Genomic DNA, 23,126 nt, shown 5'->3' on the forward strand with positions numbered 1-23,126 from the left:
GTGGTTTGCAGAAACCGTGCTTGTTAGACCCTATCATATCATGATTTTCCAAGTGGTTTTATTCAATTTTTAATGATTGTTTTAGCCTTATATCTGTAACTGGCTAATTGGCTTACTGGTCTTCACTTTCCTAGATCACCCCCAGAACATTTTTATATATAGGTACACTTGCTATCCTCCAGCCCTCCAATACAGTAGCTATTTTTAATGGATAGCAAAACTATGTGAGCACCTCACTAGAGATGATTTGTATTGCAATAGCAAGCCCGCTGGCTGACTTAGGTGTTGTACTGTGCTGGAGGGATACTAATTGGGATCATTTGGTACTTTGCTGGTGATTAAAAGTGAATGCAGAAAAGAGAATCTTGAGAACTAGGGGAAAACATCGTTTATTGATAGTTTTAAGTAGCTTACTGCTAAATTACACCTTTTACTTTTAGTGTATTAGATTAGTTGGCCCTTTTATTAAGTCTATTTTCCTGTTGCCGTGATAGCATAGAAACAATAAGTTCCCCCCTGATTATAGTAAAATGCATGAATTAAGACAAAGTACTAATTGACTTAGAATCATAGAATATCAGGAGGTCATCTAGTCCAACCCCCTGCTCAAAGCAGGACCAATTCCCAACTAAATCATCCCAGCCAGGGCTTTGTCAAGCCTGACCTTAAAAACCTCTAAGGAAGGAGATTCCACCACCTCCCTAGGTAACCCATTCCAGTGCTTCACCACCCTCCTAGTGAAAAAGTTTTTCCTAATATCCAACCTAAACCTCCCCCACTGCAACTTGAGACCATTACTCCTTGTTCTGTCAACAGGTACCACTGAGAACAGTCTAGATCCATCCTCTTTGGAACCCCCTTTCAGGTAGTTGAAAGCAGCTATCAAATCCCCCCTCATTCTTCTCTTCTGCAGGCTAACAATCCCAGTTCCCTCAGCCTCTCCTCATAAGTCATGTGCTCCAGCCCCCTAATAATTTTTGTTGCCTACCGCTGGACTCTTTCCAATTTTTCCACATCCTCCTTGTTGTGTGGGGTCCAAAACTGGACACAGTACTCCAGATGAGGCCTCACCAATGTCAAATAGAGGGGAATGATCACGTCCCTTGATCTGCTGGCAATGCCCCTACTTATACAGCCCAAAATGCCTTAGCCTTCTTGGCAACAAGAGCACACTGTTGACTCGTATCCAGCTTCTCGTCCACTGTGACCCCTAGGTCCTTTTCTGCAGAACTGCTTCTTAGCCATTCGGTCCCTAGTCTGTAGCAGTGCATGGGATTCTTCCGTCCTAAGTGCAGGACTCTGCACTTGTCCTTGTTGAACCTCATCAGGTTTCTTTGGGCCCAATCCTCTAATTTGTCTAGGTCCCTCTGTATCCTATCCCTACCCTCCAGTGTATCTACCACTCCTCCCAGTTTAGTTTCATCTGCAAACTTGCTGAGCGTGCAGTCCACGCCATCCTCCAGATCATTAATGAAGATATTGAACAAAACCAGCCCCAGGACCGATCCTTGGGGCACTCCGCTTGAAACCGGCTGCCAACTAGACATGGAGCCGTTGATCACTACCCATTGAGCCGGAGGATCTAGCCAGCTTTCTATCCACTTTATAGTCCATTCATCCAGCCCATACTTCTTTAACTTGCTGGCAAGAATACTGTGGGAGACTGTATCAAAAGCTTTACTAAAGTCAAGGAATAACACATCCACTGCTTTCCCCTCATCCACAGACCCAGTTATCTCCTCATAGAAGGCAATTATGTTAGTCAGGCATGACTTGTCCTTGGTGAATCCATGCTGACTGTTCCTGATCACTTTCCTCTCCTCCAAGTGCTTCAGAATTAATTCCTTGAGGACCTGCTCCATGATTTTTCCAGGGACTGAGGTGAGGCTGACTGGCCTGTAGTTCCCCGGATCCTCCTCCTTCCCTTTTTTAAAGATGGGCACTACATTAGCCTTTTTCCAGTCATCCGGGACCTCCCCCGATCGCCATGAGTTTTCAAAGATAATGTCCAATGGCTCTGCAATCACAACCGCCAACTCCTTTAGCACCCTCGGATGCAGCGCATCCAGCCCCATGGACTTGTGCTCATCCAGTTTTTCTGAACCACTTCTTTCTCCACAGAGGGCTGGTCTCCTTCTCCCCATACTGTGCTGCCCAGTGCAGCAGTCTGGGGGCTGACCTTGTTTGTGAAGATAGAGGCAAAAAAATCATTGAGTACATTAGCTTTTTCCACATCCTCTGTCACTAGGTTGCCTCCCTCATTCAGTAAGGGGCCCGCACTTTCCTTGACTTTCTTCTTGTTGCTAACATACCTGAAGAAACCCTTCTTGTTACTCTTAACATCTCTTGCTAGCTGCAACTCCAAGTGTGATTTGGCCTTCCTGATTTCACTCCTGCATGCCTGAGCAATATTTTTATATTCCTCCCTGGTCATTTGTCCAATCTTCCACTTCTTGTAAGCTTCTTTTTTGCGTTTAAGATCCGCAAGGATTTCACTGTTTAGCCAAGCTGGTCGCCTGCCATATTTACTGTTCTTTCTACACATCGGGATGGTTTGTTCCTGCAACCTCAATAAGGATTCTTTAAAATACAGCCAGCTCTCCAGACTCCTTTCCCCCTCATGTTATTCTCCCAGGGGATCCTGCCCATCAGTTCCCTGAGGGAGTCAAAGTCTGCTTTTCTGAAGTCCAGGGTCCGTATTCTGCTGCTCTCCTTTCTTCCTTGTGTCAGGATCCTGAACTCGACCATCTCATGGTCACTTAAACTGCTGTTCTGTTCTGGACAATAATCCAAGGTGCAGACACTACTAGATTGGGAAGACTGTTTCAGTCAGAGGATTGGTCCCTCTTAATTCCATCAGATTTGATGTGGTGAGAAATTCAGTATAGTAAGCAACTGGGAGGTGAAGTAAGGTTCAGCAATGATCAGCACAAGGGAAACTTAATGTAGCCACTTCAGAAAAATGCTTTTTATCATTGTTCTCAAGCCATCCTTCAATATACCATGCATTAAGATCAGCTTCCAGCGGGATCCCCTCATTCTGAGTGTTCAGTCATACAGACAATATCCTACTAGGATAGAATTGTGATGAGTTTAGCTGAAAATGAATGAATGAATGTGCATTTCTAAGGATTGTCCCTCTAGTGCAGAGGTGGGCAAACTACGGCCCGTGGGCCACATCCGGCCCGCGGGACTGTCCTGCCCGGCCCTTGAGCTCCTGGCTGGGGAGGCTAGCCCCCGGCCCCTCCCCCCCCCCGGAGTGATGCTGCTGCATAGGTAGCGCGGCTGGCTCTGTCAGGGCGGCGGGGCTACAAGCTCCTGCTGCTCTGAGCGGCGTGGTAAGGGGGTGGGGGGGAGGGGTTGGCTAAGGGGCAGGAAGTCCCAGGGGGCAGTCAGGGGACAGGGAGCAGGGGGTGGTTGGATGGGGTGGAGGTTCTGTGGGGGGCAGTCAGGGGACTGGGAGCGGGGGGGTTGGATCAGATGTGGGAGTTCCGGGGGGCCTGTCAGGGGGTAGGGGTGTGGATAGGGGTTGGGGGGGCAGTCAGGGGACGAGGAGCAGGGGGGATTGGACAGGGGGTAGGGTCCCTGGGGATGGGGGGTGTCAGGGGACAAGGAGCAGGGGGTGTTGGATGGGTTGGAAGTTCTGAGGGGGGCAGTCAAGGGGCGGGAAGTGGGAGGGGGCAGATAGGGGGCGTGGGCCAGGGTGTTTGGGGAGGCACAGCCTACCCTACCTGGCCTCTATACAGTTTCGCACCCCGATGTGGCCCTCGGGCCAAAAAGTTTGCTCATCCCTGCTCTAGTGCCTTGACATGTATCCAGTTAATTTCAGGTCCTGTTGGACTCTTGTTGGCAGCCAGTGTGGTTGAAAAGTGATATGATAGTGATGAGTCTCAGCAGGAGAATTAATAGTTCTTTACTGAATTCCAAGAATCTCTATAATTGGCTTTATATTTACTGAGTACAATCACTGCATTAAAACATTACTTTTTTCACTGAATTATATTACATTATTTAATTTGTAAATTATCACAATAGCGTATGGAATGCGTTTCAAATTGTCCCCAGACACTACCCAGCTTATTGTTCCTAAGAAACCTGAGGATATGGAGCTACCGGATACCCTTGGAGACTAAAACAGCGTTGTTGCTTTAAAGTTGATGAAGATATTTACATGTTATAGCTCCACATCCCAGGTTTGACATAGAAATGTTGAAGCAAATTTTAAACCTCTTCAGATCACGCAGTAATGTTCCTGTTAGGTGCACTTACATATGTAGGAACTTGATACCATGAATTTTGATCCTTTCATGCAACATGAAGTAATTTGTGTGACTTAACATCTGTGGGGATTTGCCTTTTTCCAGGTAAATCGCTTTAATAAAGTGGAGGACCGAGCAATTTTTATCACTGATCGACACCTTTATAAAATGGACCCTATGAAGCAGTACAGGGTGATGAATACCATCCCACTTTACAATGTAAGTATGAGGACTGGAATCCAATGACTTCAGAGTTCTAATCTCAGGCTCTGACACACACATTCCCTGTGATCTTGAACAAGGCACTTAATTGACTCAGTTTTCCCTCCTGTAAAATTGAGACAATACCTACATTTGCATCACTTATATGTTTAATATTTGTAAAGCACTTTGAAGATGTAAAGCACTTTTTAAATGCTGCTAAATAATGTTGTTCCTTTTAATTCCAATACATAATATGAAGGCCAGAAACCAAACTACTCATTATGTTTTCCTCTTCAAATTGTTTTATTTTTTGTGTACAGTGCACTGCAGGATTGTGGTCCCATAAAATGAGGTTAGAAAGTCACAGCAGCTCTAACTCAGAATGTCCATGCCTTTGTGGGTTTCTCTGACCCTTAACGTTTGAACGCTCATTGATAACATGTATATTAAATAGTAAACCAAGTCAGATATTGAATTGGATTGGACTATCTGGTCCTCAGGCTAGCAGAGATTTAGCTCACATTTCAAAGCAGGAGATTATCATTGGTGGAGAAGGGGTGGAAAGAGCTGGCCTTTTAGCTCTTCAGTGTCCCTTTTAGCTGATTTGCTACTACTCAATTTTCGCAACCTGAGTTAAACCTGCTGTAGTTACTACAAAACTACACAGCCTGGTTTGGCTAGTTTGGGAATGTCACAGCTTTACAGAGTCCCACTGAATGTACGGCTGGGATTTCATCAATAAATCTGGTATTCCTTTATTGTAAATGACAGTGAAAATGGGGAGTGGGGAATGAATAATATTTGCTGCATATGTAGCCATAGTTAGTAGTTCCCTCCCGCATCCTTAGCATTGGTCCTTTTCTCCCCATCCAGCCCTGCTGCGTGCTTTGCTCTTCAACCAGCCAAGAAGTGCACCAGTGTCTCATGAACACACACCCTAGCTCACTGCCTAATGGGCCAACATCTGCCTGTGTTAGCCACTTGTTCTAATAAGAATAGCAATTGCAATAGAGCATTGTCATGGCATCAGTGCCTCCTTCTTTGAAAACAGGCCTTGCCTCTAAGTTTATGTAGCAGCTGTGGGGCGTTTTCCTGGGCTGCTGATCTATTCTGTTCACATTACTTCCTAATTGTACAAAATGAAATTGTCAGCAGGTTTGATTGCTGGATGGCTGACTCCTGCCAACCCAAACCAAGTTATTAAAATATACAGGGTATCTAAAAAGCAAACTGTACTTTTGAAGCAAGCTGCTGGCTTTTATTTTTGTTTGAAGGAATAAAAATTCATCTGATCCCTGAATTAATGAAAATCTGGTTTCTGATTTATGTTCTAGTTAGCAGCTGTGAGCTTGCTATCCCATTGTCTCAAACCAAATGGTTAGATCAAAACAAGTAACTTGCTACATTGGTAATTGAAATAAGTCCACATTTATCAATGACCACTGTCATCTTGCTTTTGAAAGAAGTGTTTGACATTAAACCTTTATGGAAGATAAATATTAAAGGCTGAGCTTTGTCTCTGTGTTCATCTAGCAGAGGGAGACCATATTATTCTTTAACAATGTTCTGTGCCTTGATGCTGACAGCTAGCAGCCAGAGCACAGCATGGCTTGCTTGGAAAACTTCTTAATGTTTTAAAAATTGAAGGTTACAGGTATGTCAGATGTACAGTCTTGTGCAAGTTGCCTGGAAAACACATTTTTGGTGAGAATAGCTGCTTGTTGCAGTCCTTCACATAAAATGCATGTTTAAAATAGAACATCCATTCACATGAATGGAGTGAGGACTTCCTGGAAGTGCTCGTTAAGGGCACAGGCTACGCTTAGTTTGCATTTTATCCAGCATTGAAGCAGTTAATGTTTCGGTGCATCTGGGTATTGCACTTTTTTGAATACTTAGATATTCAATAGATAGAAACCAGCTTTTCTAGTAAACCTGCAGTGACCTGCCACTGGGGAGGACACCTGTATAGAACAATCTCCTCAATCTAAATAATTATGATGGGACATTGGGGTATTTTGTAAGAGGGGTAATGGGGCAAAATGAAAATGTTCTGTGAAGCATAGAGACCTCAGAATGTTACTGTGCTGTATTGGAAATGCTTTATATGAGCATGTCTTCTTCAAACACAGTAATAGTAAATCACTGCTTTGCAATCCTGGGCCCCTCGTCATATCTGTTTTAATTCCAGGGAATGACCCTTTGGTCCTTTTCTAATATTCCCAAGAAATTGCATCATAGTGCTGAGGCATGCTGCCTGAATCCTTGTCCTATGATTTACTGTTGAGCTAGTGGCATCCTGCAGGAATGGGCAGTGAGGAGAAGAGAATGCAGAGTTGAGATGATTTAGACACAATATGTGAAATGTTTTATTTTTCTGGTTTACAGGGCTCCCTGAATTAAACCCAGGCCTGTGATTTTTTGCTCAAGCTCATCCATCATTTCTTTCTATTTATAGATTGCTTTCATACCTTTTCTAGTGGTTTGAATGTTTGCAGTTTGTCCCTTACCATTTGAGCTGCCTAGTGTAGTTCTCATTTTTCAGCACATATGGTCTCTTCAATAATAGGACTGGTTTTTATATTAGTGTATATTTTGATGAGGGAGGTGGCATAAGTAGCCACTTAATGATACAGGTGTTTTTCTTTGTTGAAAAAACACAGTTCTTTGGATTGATGTGGATGTTTTAAAGAAGTAAATGGATGATAATTACCACCAGCCTCTGTGCTTGCTCTATTAGATGTTACTTGCTAGAAAGATATATGTTCATCTGGAAGATGGATTGCCCTTCTAATGTGTACAAGGGTGAACCCAGCTGAAATTCATCTGCCTGCCAGCAATACTCACTATCAACATTTCTAAAGCACCCTATCAACATGGCAACATCCTTAGGGATGGTGTTTCCATGGAAATCTCATTGGAGACAGTCAGCTGATGTCTGGTGCTACCCGTGAACCTGTTTTTAGCTCAAGAAGCCATCCTGTAGTTCCCCATTTTCTTTAACTGCTTATTGCTCATATGTAATGGCAAAGACTGTCCCTTAATGAATGACTGATTAATGCAATTCAGATCCTGGATTTTGTATTGCCTCCTTGTCTCTTCAAAAAGGAGTCTTTGATTTTGTGTATGGAATTACAAACCATATTTGTTTGAATATGCTAGACATTGAGGAATCTGTCATTAATTACTCCGGAAACTTACTTATATATTATTACAAACACACGTCTTGAATTTTTTTATAAAATCTAGGCAGAAAAAAACCCTTAAAGATCTCTGGAAAAAGGGAAGATTCAAAGGATTTTGGTATTTTTGTTTCAGACGTGTCTTCCTTACTCCCAATCTATTACAGCCTTGTATAGATTAAAGTGTTTCTGTTTTGAGATTCTGCTATAAAGTGAGCATGCTGGTAATAGTTTAATGCAGCATTCATTTTAGTCTCCCCTACAAAGGGGGGAAACTGATTTTTCAAGATGGCAGAGGGCAGTTTAAAGGTGATTGACAAAGCAGTGGAAGGAATCTCTATTTTGGCTACCTTTCACAGTATATACATATATTTATGATTTTTAAAAAGGACAGATGTTCAGAGTTTTGAGTTTTTTCTGACCTTCACAACTAACATCCAGGAAAACTGAATGATTACCATTCTTTGTACTTAGTGAGACAATTTTCTTTCCTTTTTATGTGCTATGTTCAAGATTTGGTGTTAATTTTTTAAGCCTGAAATAGAAAAACAAGATAATTCTTTGTTCAAGGGCTGTTGGCCTCCTAAAGCAGCTCAGTTAATTATTAATTTTTAAACAGGCTTTTGAAATTCATTGATTTCAATTCATTCTCTCTCCCCCCATTAGCTGCACACTTAAGCCCAGATAGCACTAACCCATGGGGCTCTATTGTGATCACTGGCATGATATTTAAACATGCAAATTAATTTTAAGGGACACTGTACACTCAGGCAGCTGACAATTTCCATGCATAAAGTGTAACGTTTAAAAATTGTTTAATAATCTTTTTAAGTATTGTGGGTAGTGGAGAGTAAAATCCTATTGCGTGCAGGAGATCACTGCTGGGTATTTGGCATATTAAAATGAGTCTGTATAGTTTGTCTGAAAGCTTAGTCCAGAAACAATGAACTGCTCTCAGATCAGTACAGCATAGGCACCTCTGAAGAGGGTGAATAGTCAAGGGCTCTTTTGTGCCAGAGATCTGTCCAAAATTTGGTAGCGGCTACTGTGGTGTTCATTGCATATATTTTCAGGGGATGCCACATTAGTGTTAAGCCTTTGACTGGCCTTGTAGGCTGATTCTTAGAAATACCAGTTTGTGAAAAAGTACTGGGATTGTTAAACTTAAATCATGATGCATCCTGACCAGCTCTGAAAATCAGGCAGGCTTCTCAGGGTACAGAATAGTCTCTGACTGGATGAGCATGAATATTTGATCACAGGAGATGGGAGTTTGTAGAAGGAAATTCTTTTAGGAAAGAATGCCTCAAGACTTTCAGGTTCCATCAGTATTATGCTTATCAGGCTCTTCCACCTCATTTTTAGAGGATGGTGTCTCCAGACATTCCTGGAGAGGAGCCCTGCAGTCTCTGATGAGGCTTGCAGAAGCTAAATTTCCAGAGAAGAATGTCTGCTGTATCTGATCTTTGTGGAGTTTACTGTTTGCTTTTTTTCCCGGGGGTCTCTTGATTTTCCAATTTCTTTATATCTTGTATATTATCTGCACATTGTTAAATACAAAGGGCTACATTAGATTGTTAGCTTGAGAGAAAAAAATGTGCTCTCAGCTGTGCTACCATTCTGCTGCTGGCTTCCTTTGGAAAGGAAAAGCAGGGTTGTGGGCCTACTGCCACCTGACATAATGGTATCCCTCCAAAGATACTAGGTGGTAGGCACGCCAAACAATTGGAAACAGGCTCCTCCATTCTCCGAGGGGGGCACAGCACCTAGCAGAATGGAGTCCTGGTCAGTGACCTGGGCTCCTAGGTGCTATGATCATACAAATAATAAATACTACTAGTAATCCCACAGAGAGTTGGGCCAGACTGAGCAAGGTCTCGGGAATCTATTCCTGTCCTTTGTTTCGCCTGCTGGCTTCCAGGATATTGTGTAGTTTCAATCTTCCCTTCCTTCCCTTGAGTTTTTCTGGTCTTTCAGGGGGAGCATTGAAAAAGCCATGCATACTAAAGTTTCTAATGGAAAAATTTAGTTCTGTGATCCTTTCAGAGCTAAAAACTGAAAAGATGGGATAGCGTACTGAAGTAGATGATCAAAATTAAAGATGGAAAAGATATATTAGATTTAGTCCATTCCTCTGGTAGTGGAGGATTGTTACTAAGATATATGCCATAAGACTATTCTGTGCTTTCTCTCTGCAGTTGACAGGATTGAGTGTCTCCAATGGAAAGGACCAGCTTGTGGTCTTCCACACAAAGGATAACAAAGACCTCATTGTCTGCCTCTTCAACAGACAGCCAACTAATGAAAGCAGAATTGGAGAGCTGGTTGGAGTCCTGGCAAACCACTTCAAGAGGTCAGTATTTCTGTGAAAATTCAGAGTCCAGCTCATCAGATCTGTGACGTCCCTTAAAGTTGTTTGATGAACTTGCTTTCTATCAGTGCTGACTCATTATACTGCTTTCATTCAAATATCATATTGCCTCTGTATAAATTCATGGTACACCCACATCTTGAATACTGTGTGTAGATGTGGTCGCCCCATCTCAAAAAAGATATATTGGAATTGGAAAAGGTTCAGAAAAGGGCAACAAAAATGATTAGGGGGTATGGAACGACTTCTGTCTGAGGAGAGATTAAGAAGACTGGGACTTTTCAGCTTGGAAAAGAGATGACAAAGGGGAAATATGATTGAGGTCTATAAAATCATGACTGGTGTAGAGAAAGTAAATAAGGAAGTGTTATTTACTCCTTCTCATAACACAAGAATGAGGGATCACCCAATGAAATTAATAGCAAATTTAAAACATAAGGAAGTATTTCTTCACACAACGGACTGTCAACCTGTGGAACTCTTTGCCAGAGGATGTTGTGAAGGCCAGAACTATAACAGGATTCAAAAAAGAACTAGATAAATTCATGGAGGATAGGTCCATCAATGGCTATTAGCCAGGATGGGCAGGGATGGTGTCCCTAGCCTCCGTTTGCCAGAAGCTAGGAATGAGTGACGGGGAATGGATCACTTGATGATTACTTGTTCTGTTTATTCCCTCTGAGGCACCTGGCATTGTCCACTGTCGGAAGACAGGATACTGGGCTAGATGGACCTTTGGTCTGACCAGTTTAGCCGTTCTTTAGGGTCCTATGTTATAGATGAGCAGCAATTCAAGTAGATGATGATGTGTATTCCACTTAGGTGTGTGCGTGCCCATTTCCAGAGCCAGAGATTTTTGCCTAGCAGTACCCATAGAGGGGCAGCGCTTGTGGCTGTGACCCCTCCTCTGACTATATGAGGCAGTGCCGCCCCGACCCGCCTCAGTTCCTTCTTACAGCTGGTGGTTGTAGCCTCACCACCTCGCAGATAGTCTTAGTCTAGTTTTATTGTATATAGCTAGTAGCTAGTGTTAGCTAGTAATCTGTTTTCCCCAGTGATGCCCTCACCAGGGTTTAAACATTGCCCTTCGTATGGAGGAGCAATCCCCAATAGAGAGCAATACCACATGTGGGGATCAGTCTCTGCGAGGCCCACCTCAAGGAGCATTGCATGATCTGTAGGTCGTTCAAGAAAAGAATTCACGTGGCTCGGGACCTTTGCTTCAAGCTGCACCTGCTTCAACAGGCCATACTGCCTGATCCGGTACTGAAGCTGTCATCAGGTTGATGATCACCCTTGTGCTCCAGGAGCGCTGCCACTTCACGTTCTGGAGCAGGTGCCTCTCAAAAGAAACTGAGGAGCCATTCCTTGTGGCCTGCAGAGAGGATAAGGTTGTATAAGACCAATTGAAACAGCTGCAGGTCTTGGGGTGACTCTTCCACCTCCCTCAGGAAAAGTGTGGACTGGCACAGAGCTGGTGCTGGCATGTGGGACAGTACGGGTACTTCTGACCCTGCTCCAGTACTGAGTAGGGAGGTTAGAAATCCTGTACTTGTTGACTCCAGTCCCAGCCTCCAGGCATTTAAGCCTGGTCCCAACAAGGGAGATGCTGGTACTGACTGTATCCATGTTGTCGGTGTACCAGGCAGCCGCAGACCTCCTGTGCCTTTTGGTCCCAACCTCACCATTGGTCCAGGACTTTCCTAGGGCTGCGCCATCTGGAGCCCCTCCGATTGAGCGAGCCGCCAAACCCTTGTCTAGTGGCACCGCAGCACAATGCTTCTCTTCCAGTAGTGGGGGTAGAGCCAGTACCGGAATCGGTACGGAAGACCTTGTACTGGGAACCTATTCGGCACCACTTCTGGGAGATGCTTCCTTAGCAGCTTTCATCACCCTCGATGTCAGTACAGTTGATACCTCTGTTTACATCGGGACTGACACCACTTCCAGCACTGGCATGCTCTATATCGACTCCATCTGCAATGCTGCTGCTTGCCTCATTCGGGGCGACAGATGAGTCAGACCACTTACTCGCTGCTCTGCCCTTGTCACCGGGATCCCGAGGCTTCTCTGCATTCGAGTCAGGGTTGTCATTCTCCCGCTCTCCATTGCACAGTAAGCACCAAGGACTGCTAATGGACCATTACAGTTCCCAAGATTGGCATCCGTCGTGTGGTTGGGATAGAGTTCCCTTACCTGGTGCCTACTGGGCACCAATGCCCTGTCCATATCAATGGCCTCCTTGTCTTGTTCAAAGGCAAGATCACTCGCCGGGTCTGCAGTAGTGACCATAGATCTGCTGCAGGCCCAGGCACCAGTGGTCCTTATCTCTGTGGAGCCTCCAAAGTTCTCCATCTAGGTGTGCCATTTCTGGAACAAGATCCATCTTTGACTAAGGGTATGTCTACACTACGAAATTAGGTCAAATTTATAGAAGCCAGTTTTATAGATATCTGTTTTATACAGTCAATTGTGTGTGTCCCCACATAAAATGCTCTAAGTGCATGATGCCGGCGGACCGCGTCCACAGTACCGAGTACTTCCAGAGCGTTGCACTGTGGGTAGCTATCCCACAGTTCCCGCAGTCTCCACCGTCCATTGGAATTCTGGGTTGAGATCCCAATGCCTGATGATGCAAAACAATGTTGCGGGGGGTTCTGGGTACATGCTGTCAGGCCCCTTCCCCTCCATCAGAGCAACGGCAGACAATCGATTCGTGCCTTTTTACCTGGGTTACCTGTGCAGACAACATACCACGGCAAGCATGGAGCCCGCTCAGCTCAGCTCAGCTCACCGTCACCATATGCCATCTGGGTCCTGGCAGACGTGGTACTGCATTGCTACACAGCAGCAGCCCCTTGCCTTTTGGCAGTAGATGGTGTATTACGACTGGTATCCATCGTCCTCCAGTTCAATCATAGGCACCTGGACAGACATGCTTTGTCTCCTGGAGACTCAGTCCTGCTGGCAGTCCTATTGAACCGTCTTGACGATGATGGTTAGCAGTCGTAGTACAGTATCTTCTGCCAAGCACCCAGAAGATGCCGAGGGCTATCAGTCATGCTGCACCGTCTGCTGCCAGCTTAAGATGTAAAAAATAGATGGACCAGATTTGTTCTGTATTCATTTGCTTCCCCCTCCCTCCGTGAAATCAATGGCCTGCTAAACCCAGGGTTTGGAGTTCAATCTTGGGGGGGGCCATTCTGTGTGACAGTTGTTTGTGTTTCTCTCTGCTGCACAGCCACCTTTGTTGATTTTAATTCCCTGTACTTGTATGCCCTGTCGTCACTCGCCCCTCCCTCCCTCCGTCAGTTTCGCGCCTTTTTTCAGCCCAGACACCATAGCATTGGGATCACGGAGCCCGCTCAGATCACCGCGGCAATTATGAGCACTATGAACACCACGCGCATTGTCCTGGAGTATATGCAGAGCCAGGACATGCCAAAGCAAAACCAGGACCAGCCGAGGAGGCAATTGCAGCGTGGCGACTAGAGTGATGAGGAAATTGACATGGACATAGACCTCACACAAGGTATGGGCCCCAGCAATGTGCAAATCATGGTGTTACTGGGGCAGGTTCATGCCGTGGAACGCCAATTCTGGGCCCGGGAAACAAGCACAGACTGGTGGGACCGCATCGTGTTGCAGATCTGGGACGATTCCCAGTGGCTGCGAAACTTTTGCATGCGTAAGGGCACTTTCATGGAACTTTGTGACTTGCTTTCCCCTGCCCTGAAGCGCCAGAATACCAGGATGAGAGCAGCCCTCACAGTTGAGAAGCAAGTGGCGATAGCCCTGTGGAAGCTTGCAACGCCAGACAGCTACCAGTCAGTCGGGAATCAATTTGGAGTGGGCAAATCTACTGTGGGGGCTGCTGTGATCCAAGTTGCCAGGGCAATCAAAGACCTGCTGATATCAAGGGTAGTGACTCTGGGAAATGTACAGGCCATAGTGGATGGCTTTGCTGCAATGGGATTCCCAAACTGTGGTGGAGCGATAGACAGAACCCATATCCCTGTCTTGTCACCGGAGCACCAAGCCACCGAGTACATAAACCGCAAGGGGTACTTTTCAATGCTGCTGCAAGCCCTGGTGGATCACAAGGGACATTTCACCAACATCAACATGGGATGGCCGGGAAAGGTGCATGATGCTCGCGTCTTCAGGCACTCTGGTCTGTTTCGAAAGCTGGAGGAAGGGACTTTCTTCCCGGACCAGAAAATAACCGTTGGGGATGTTGAAATGCCTATCGTGATCCTTGGGGACCCAGCCTACCTGTTAATGCCATGGCTCACGAAGCCGTACACAGGCAACCTGGACAGTAGTCAGGACCTGTTCAACTACAGGCTGAGCAAGTGCCGAATGGTGGTGGAATGTGCATTTGGACGTTTAAAAGCGCACTGGCGCAGCTTACTGACTCGGATAGACCTCAGCGAAACCAATATCCCCATTGTTATTGCTGCTTGCTGTGCGCTCCACAATATCTGTGAGAGTAAGGGGGAGACATTTATGGCGGGGTGGGAGGTTGAGGCAAATCACTTGGCCGCTGATTATGCGCAGCCAGACACCAGGGCGGTTAGAAGAGTACAGCAGGGCGCGGTGCGCATCAGAGAAGCTTTGAAAACGAGTTTTGTGACTGGCTAGGCTACGGTGTGAAACTTCTGTTTGTTTCTCCTTGATGAACCCTCCGCCCCCCCCACCCGGTTCACTCTACTTCCCTGTAAACCAACCACCCCACCCTCCCCTCCCCTCCCCCCTTCGAGCACCGCTTGCAGAAGCAATAAAGTCATCGTTACTTCACATTCATGCATTCTTTATTAATTCATCACACAACTAGGGGGATAATTGCCAAGGTAGCCCGGGAGGGGTGGGGGAGGAGGGAAGGAAAAGGACACACTGCAGTTTCAAACTTTAAAACTTTAACACTTATTGAAGGCCAGCCTTCCGATGCTCGGGCAATTATCTGGGGTGGAGTGACTGGGTGGCCAGAGGCCCCCCACCGTGTTCTTGGGTGTCTGGGTGAGGAGGCTATGGAACTTGGGGAGGAGGGCTGTTGGTTACACAGGGGCTGTAGCGGCGGTCTCTGCTCCTGCTGCCTTTCCTGCAGCTCAACCATACGCTGGAGCATATCAGTTTGATGCTCCAGCAGCCAGAGCATCGACTCTTGCCTTCTGTCTGCAAGCTGACGCCACCTATCCTCTTCAGCCCGTCACTTGCTCTGTTCATCCCGCGATTCAGCCCCGCCACCTCTCCTCTCGTTCATACTGTGCTTTTCTGTAGTCTGACATTGACTGCCTCCACGCATTCTGCTGTGCTCTTTCAGCGTGGGAGGACATCTGGAGCTCCGTGAACATATCATCCGGAGTCCGCCGTTTTCTCCTTCTAATCTTTCCTAGCCTCTGCGAAGGAGATGCATTTGCAGCTGGTGGAGGACAAGGGAGAGGTGGTTTAAAAAGACACATTTTAGAGAACAATGGGTACACTCTTTCACGTTAAATTTTACTGTTCACATTACACAGCACATGTGCTTTCGTTACAAGGTCGCATTTTTCCTCTTCTATTGAGGGCCTGCTGGTTTGATGTGAGAGATCACTCACGCGGTGCCAGGCAACAGATTTCGGCTTGCAGGGAGCCATGGTAAGCCACAGTCTTTTGGCTTTTTTAACCCTCATAACATGTGGGAATGGTTTCAAACAGTAGCGCCCTCATTTCCCATACCAAGGACCCGTTGGGTTGGCCATTTAAAATGAGTTTGCAATGTAAAAGGAGGGGCTGGGGTTTCTGGGTTAACATGCAGCACAAACCCAACTACCCTCCCGCCCACACACACACACACCCAATTCTCTGGGATGATCCCTTCACCCCTCTGCCCCCCCCCCCCCTCCACCGCGTGGCTAACAGCGGGGAACATTTCTGTTCAGCCGAGCAGGAACGGGCACCTCTGAATGCCCCCTTAATAAAATCACCCCATTTCAACCAAGTGACCGTGAATGATATCACTCTCCTGAGGATAACAAAGAGCGATAAGGAATGGATGTTGTCTGCATGCCAGCAAACACCGGGACCATACGCTGCCATGCTTTGTTATGCAATGATTCCAGACTACGTGCTACTGGCCTGGCATGGTAAAGTGTCCTACCATGGGGGACGGGATAAGGCAGCCCTCCCCAGAAACCTTTTGCAAAGGCTTTGGGAGTACATGAAGGAGAGCTTTCTGGAGATGTCCCTGGAGGATTTCCGCTCCATCCCCATACACGTTAACAGACTTTTCCAGTAGCTGTACTGGCCGCGATTGCCAGGGCAAATTAATCATTAAACATGCTTGCTTTTAAACCATGTGTGATATTTACAAAGGTATACTCACCAGAGGTCCCTTGTGTGCCCTCAGGGTCTGGGAGAACGCCTTGGGTGAGTTTGGGGGTTACTGGTTCCAGGTCCAGGGTGATAAACATATCCTGGCTGTTGGGGAAACCAGTTTCTCCGCTTCCTTGCTGTGACCTATCTTCATTGTCTTCATCATCATCTTCTGCGTACCCCGAACCCGCTTCCCTGTTGCGTGTTTCTCCATTGACGGAGTCAAAGCACACGGTTGGGGTAGTGGTGGTTGCACCCCATAGAATGGCATACAGCTCCGCGTAGAAGCGGCATGTTTGCGGTTCTGCCCCAGTCCTTCCGTTTGCCTCTCTGGCTTTGTGGTAGGCTTGCCTTAGCCCCTTAATTTTCACGCAGCACTGCTGTGCGTCCCTGTTATGGCCTCTGTCCTTCATGGCCTTTGAGACCTTTTCTAATATTTTGCCATTTCGTTTACTGCTACGGAGTTCAGCTAGCACTGATTCATCTCCCCATATGGCAAGCAGATCCTGTACCTCCCGTTCTGTCCATGCTGGAGCTCTTTTGCGATCCTGGGACTCCATCATGGTTACCTGTACTGTTGAGCTCTGCGTGGTCACCTGTGCTCTCCACGCTGGGCAAACAGGAAATGAAATTAAAAAGTTCACAGGGCTTTTCCTGTCTACCTGGTCAGTGCATCTGAGTTGAGTGCTGTCCAGAGCCGTCACAATGAAGCACTGTGGGATAGCTCCCGGAGTCCAATAACATCGAATTCCGTCCACACTACCCCAAATTCAACCTGCAAAGGCCGATTTTAGTGCTAATCCCCTCATCGGAGGTGGAGTAAAGAAACCGGTTTAAAGGGCCCTTTAAGTCGAAAGAAAGGGCTTCGTCGTGTGGACGTGTCCAGGCTTAATTCGATTTAACCCTGCTAAAGTCGACCTAAACTCGTAGTGTAGACCAGGCCTCAGTTAAGGGCCTCGTCCCCATCTCCAGATGATGCAGTGCCGCCTAGCTTATTCTCCTCTTTGGTATTGGAAGATTTTAAGATTTTAACCTTTTGCACTGTGCAGCCATGTCCCTGGGCATTCAAGCAGAGTTCTTGCAAGAGAACACCCACAAATTGGTGGACATTTTGCGGCCTTCTGTCCCTGGGAAAGTCGCCTTCCCAATTAACGACGTGCTCCTCAAACCAGCTAACGCCCTCTGAAGCACTCTGGCCTTCATACCGCCAGCAGCTAAATGCATGAAGAAGCACAATTTCATTCCCATGCAGGGATTTGAGGGGTTTTATTCCCATCCAGCTCCAAATTCCCTAGTCGTGACTGTGGTGAATAATTAGGCCTAGCAGGGCAAATGCAAGTCCACCCCCAAGGACAGAGGTTCCAAATTATTGGACTTTATGGGCAGGAAGATTTACATGTCTTTGTTCTTACAAATTTGAATTGCTAGCCAGCAGGCTCGGCTGTCCAAATATGATTTTCTTAACTGGACGGCTATGTCCAAGTTCATGGACTAGCTGCCCGAGACCTCACAGGAGGTATGTTGGGAGTTTGTCATGGAAGACTGCGTGGTGGCTAAGACGTCCTTGCAGTCTGCACTCAACATCATGGACACCTTGACCAGGGCGATTGCTTCTGTGGTCACCAGGAGAAGGACTTCCTGGCTGCAGAACTCAGGTATTGCACCCAATTTCCACCAAGCCATTGAGGACTTGCCTTTTAGTGGCCAACTCCTGTGTTTGGAGAAGGCTGATGACAGTCTGCACTCCTTCAAGGACTCCATGGCTACCCTGAGTTCCTTGGGGTTGTACATGCTGGTGGCGCAGAGGGGCTCAACCTTTCCTTCTTCTGAAGCAACAGGACTACTCCAGAAAGAGGGATAGATCCCACAGTCAGGCTTAGCATTCGGCCAGTCCACATGCCATCCCCCCGTGCCGTCTAAGTGCCCATTTTGACTCCTTGATCCAGAACTGTTCCAGTCATTGCTCCTCCCTGCTCATCTCCCCGCCCCTTTTGGGACAGGCTGGTCTGCTTTCACAATGCTTGGGACCCAATCATGTCGGACAACTGGTTCCTAGACACTGTCAGATTGGGTTATGCCATCCAGTTCTTCTCCCTGCTTCCTCCCCACCCACCCTCTCTGTCCCTCTTTAGGGACCCCATGAATGAGATACTGTTCCTTGAGCAGGTCATCTCGCTTTTGGAAGCAGTGGAGAAGTGCCTGCCAGAACACTGGGGTCACAGCTTCTACTCCCGTTACTTCCTGATGTCCAAATCCAAGGGAGGGGCGAGACCCATCCTGTACCTTTATAGCTTCTACAAATATATCAGGTATATGAGGTGGCTCTTTGAGTGCTTGTTTATGTCAATTCCAAGTAGATGTGGGCGCATTGCATGCACAGTCGCTGGAAGGTTTTTCCCCTAGCAGTACCTGTCAGGTCAGCTCAGGCGCCTCCTGGAGTCGTGCCTTCATGGCGCCGTATATAGGGTCCTGCTGACCCACTGCCTCTTCAGTTCGTTCTTACCACCAGTGACAGTCATTGGAGCTGAGTGTCTCTCTTGCTTCGGCAAGCTTTTCCCCTAGTGATCTCTGGTTTTGTCAACCTGTAAATAGTTAAATAGTGTTAGTTGTAGTAGTTAGTAGTTAGCTAGGGTTGGGGGTGTCCCCCCCCAGTTCCTTCCCCTCTTGGGGTCCAGGGCATGCCTTGATCGCAAGACTTTAAACCGTGTGGAACCTGCCACAAGCCCATGCCAAAGGGTGACCCCCACGATTCCTGCCTGAAGTGCCTGGGGGAGACGCATCAAACAGATCGTTGTAAGATCTGCAAAGGGTTCCACCTGAGAACAAAGAAGGAAAGGGACTTTGGGCTCAAACAACTCCTTATTATGAAGGCAGCCCTCTGTACCCAACTGGTCCTGGGCCAGCAGGACATGGCACCTAGCACCTCAGCGCGGAGCGTGCCAGCCTCCAGCAGAGAAGCTACGGCACCGAGGAACTTCTCTACATATAGAGACTCTTGACACTGTCAATTCCTGGTGCTGAAACCTGCTGCGGCCACACTGCACCGCTCACACTAACCAGTGCCCCACAAGAGGCACTCGCCCACGATGGGAGCTGCAGGGACTGACAGCGCTAGTGGTATGCATCCCGTGCAGGAGCACCCAGCGCCTTGCAGTGTCGACTTCAGGCCTGCAGGGGATCCATTGAGTCTGGCGCCGCTGGACTCTCCTGCTAGAGAGTGGCAGATGGAGGAGTTGGAGCTCCTTTTCACCCGGACACATTCGAAGTGGCCAGGGACTTGATTGCCATAACAGCACCACAGTCCCCTGTCAGGTGAGATATGCCTCTGGCATCGCAAGGCATGACGTAGGCCAGAGGCAAGCCGCAATATTGCGGCACCGCTCGCCATCTCTGCAGCACCATCCCCCCAGCACCATACCACTCAGCACCAATGTGGTCTCCGTGCTCGGAGTCCCAGTCATCGGACTCAGAGGCAGAATCCTACTACTCCAGGCGCAGCCAGCACCCATTGGAGCGACACCACTATAGATAGGAGGCAGGTCAAGGCCCCTTGATGGTGCAGTGGCAAGGGCCCAAGCAATGGCCATTCTGGACCCCATGGGCATACCGTCAGGCCCAGGGCACTTATTCCAGGGGCTCCCAGTTAGTAATTTCAGAAAGGCATGCACCTCCACCGCCCCAGGTCCATCTTCCACCACAAGGCACCGAGACAGCTTCGCACCGCAGCCCAGAGTCCCGTCCGGGTCCTGGCACCATGGTTGGCATCAAGGCCACTACCAGCAAGGCACTGGACAGGACGATTCCAGGAGCCGGAGGGACAGGAGGGCCTGGTACCGCCTCAGGCGTCTTCGTCATTGTCGCCTGATGAGGCGGTGGTGGGGTCTTCTTCCTCTGGGCCGCCCCCCATTGATGATAAAGCGCATCAGGAGCTGTTGCGCAGGTTGGCTCATAACAGGGGGCTACAGGCCGAGAAGGTGGTCAAATCAAAGGTGATCAAATAACCTCAGACCGCTGGGTTCTCTGCACGATAGACGTGGGGCATTCTCTCCAGTTCTGCTCCTCCTCTTCCTCCAACCCTCCTTCCTTGTCCTTCAGGGACCCTTCTCACGAGCAACTCCTCATGCAGGCGGTTCAAACGCTCCTGGTCATGGGAGTGGTGGAGGGAGGTTCCTCGGGAGCGGTGGGGGAAGGGTTTTTACTCCAGATATTTCCTAATCCCCAAAGCCAAAGGGGGTCTCAGACCCATTCTCAACCTGCAAGGCCTCAACAGATTCATGAAGAAGCTGAAGTTCCACACGGTCTCGTTGGCTGCCATCATCCCCACCCCCAGGATCTGGGGGACTGGTACGCTGCCCTGGACCTGAAGGACGCATACTTCCACATATCGATGGTCCCATCCCACAGATGCTTTCTCAGATTCGTAGTGAACTGCAGCTATTACCAGTCCTCCCCTTCGGCCTGTCAGCAGCCCCTTGAGTTTTCACCAAGTGCATGGCAATCGTAGCCACCTTCCTGAGAAAAAGGCATGTGCAGGTATTCCCGTACCTCGACAACTAGTTGGTCAAGGGGCGCTCCAAGGCACAAATGGAACAGCACGTCAGCATGATAAGGTCTCCCTTTGACAGGCTGGGTCTCCTGCTGAATGTACAAAAGTCAACTCTATCCCCCACCTAGAGAATAGCTTTTATAGGGGCAGTGTTAGATTCGGGTCAAGTCAGAGCTTTCCTGCCAGAGTCTCGTTTTCAGACAATTCATGACATCATAGAAGGCTTCAGGCAATAACCCAGCACTACAGAAAGGAATTTCTTGAAGTTCCTTGGACATATGGTATCTTGTACATATGTAGTATAACACGCAAGTCTGAGGCTCAGACTTGGCCAGGCCTGCCTGACATTGGCATATCGACCAGGCTGCGACAGTCTGACCAAGGTAGTCACATTCCCACTGCAAGTTCTTGAATCTCTCCAATGGTGGCTCGATCCACAAGTGGTATGCACGGGGGTCCCTTTTGCCAAACCGCATCCCTTGCTGTCCCTGGTCACTGACGCTATGTCAGGAAACCCTCAAGCTCTGGGACTTCAAGCCCCCGCAATACACCTAGAGGCATCCTACCTCCCGGGTTCTCAAAACGATATGGCGGACCATCTCAGCAGGTCCTTCCACAACCACGAGTGGTCCATTCGCCCAGACGTGGTGAACACCATTTTCCAACGCTGGGAAGTTCCCCAGATCAACTTGTTTGCCACAAAAAGCAACAGGAAGTGCCTACAGTTCTGTTCCTTCCTGAATCACAGTCTGGGCTCGCTTGCAGACGTGTTCCTCCTCCCCTGGAAGGACCACCTGTTTTAGGCATTTCCACCTATCCTGATTGCCCACAAGGTTCTACTCAAGAGCCATAGGGAGGGGGCCGCAGTCATACTGAAAGCGCCAGCCTGGCCTTGCCAGCACTGTTATACCATGCTCCTGGAGCTATTGGTGGAGAACCCAGTCACATTGTCCTTGCTTCCGGACCTGATCACTCAAGATCGTGGCCGACTCCAGCCTCCCAACCTCGAGTCTCTCCACCTCACAGCTTGGAAGCTTCATGGTTAAACCTGGTAGAGCTAACTTGTTCTGAACCTGTTAGGGAGGTTCTCCTTGACTGTAGGAAACCTTCCACCAGGGCCACCTACCTGGCCAAGTTGAAGAGATTCTCGATCTGGTGTTCGCAGAGCTGTACCTCTCCGATGCTGTCATCAATACCACTCATCTTAGACTATCTGCTACACTTAAAGCAGCAGGGCCTGTTGGTCTCATCGATAAGGGTTCACCTGGTCGCCATTTCAGCCTTCCACCCGGGAGTGGCTGGCTGATCGGTCTTTGCTAACCTGATGGTTGGTCAGTTTCTTGAAGGACTTGAGAAATTATACCCACAAGTTAGGCAGCCGATCCCAGCTTGGGACCTTAATCTGGTTCTTTCAAAACTAATGGGGCCCCCTTTCAAGCCCCTAGTGACTTTCTCATTACTCTATCTGCCATGGAAGGTGGCATTCTTGGTCGCAATAACATGAGCTAGGAGGGTGTCCAATCTTAAGGCTCTAACTTCTGACCCTCCTTACACCGTTTTTTATAAGAACAAGGTGCAGTTTAAGCCCCACCCAGCCTTTCTCCCAAAGGTTGTCTCTGTTTAATGACAATCAGGACATTTTCTTCCCAGTCTTTTACCCTAAGCCTCATACCAACAGCTGGGAACAAAGATTCCACTCTTTGGACGTTCGGCAAGCCTTGGCTTTTTATATTGAATGCAAAAAGCCGTTTCATATATCGAACTAGCTATTTATCGTGGTAGCAGACAGGCTGAGGGGCCTCCTGGTGTTGTCTCAAAGAATTTCATCGTGGATCACGTCTTGTATCTGGGCTTATGATGATTTGGCAAAGATACCTGCCCCTGCATTGACAGCACATTCTACAAGAACGCAGCCCTCCTCGGCGGCACTCCTGGGCCAGGTCCTGATCCAGGAGATCTGCAGGGCGGGGACATGCTCATCAGTCCACACTTTCACTTCTCAATATGCCATTACCCAGCATGCCCGAGATGATGCAGCATTCGACAGTGCGGTGCTAAAGTCAGCAATTCCAACTGGTTTTCTGCTCTGGACATTCAGGATGTCTACTTTCATGTGGTGATTTTACCAAGCCATAGAAAATTCCTTCACTTCATCATGGGAAAATGCCATTTTCAATACACGGTCCTCCCATTTGGCCTCTCTTCCGCCC

The 23,126-nt window shown here is 47.7% G+C and overlaps 1 protein-coding gene across 8 annotated transcripts in view; it reads left to right on the forward strand.

Moving 5' to 3' along the window:
- MYO1D (myosin ID) overlaps positions 1 to 23,126 on the forward strand; it is a 360,936-nt gene that overhangs the window by 230,848 nt on the left and 106,962 nt on the right. For all 8 annotated transcript variants that reach the window (XM_005282854.5, XM_065577933.1, XM_065577932.1 and 5 more), the window contains exons 20-21: positions 4,365 to 4,478; positions 9,844 to 9,998. In XM_005282854.5, coding sequence (XP_005282911.2) covers positions 4,365 to 4,478; positions 9,844 to 9,998 — 269 coding nt within the window. The remainder of the gene's footprint in view (positions 1 to 4,364; positions 4,479 to 9,843; positions 9,999 to 23,126) is intronic.

This window comes from Chrysemys picta, chromosome 24 (genome assembly GCF_011386835.1).
Source record: "Chrysemys picta bellii isolate R12L10 chromosome 24, ASM1138683v2, whole genome shotgun sequence".
Lineage (NCBI taxonomy): Eukaryota > Metazoa > Chordata > Testudines > Emydidae > Chrysemys > Chrysemys picta.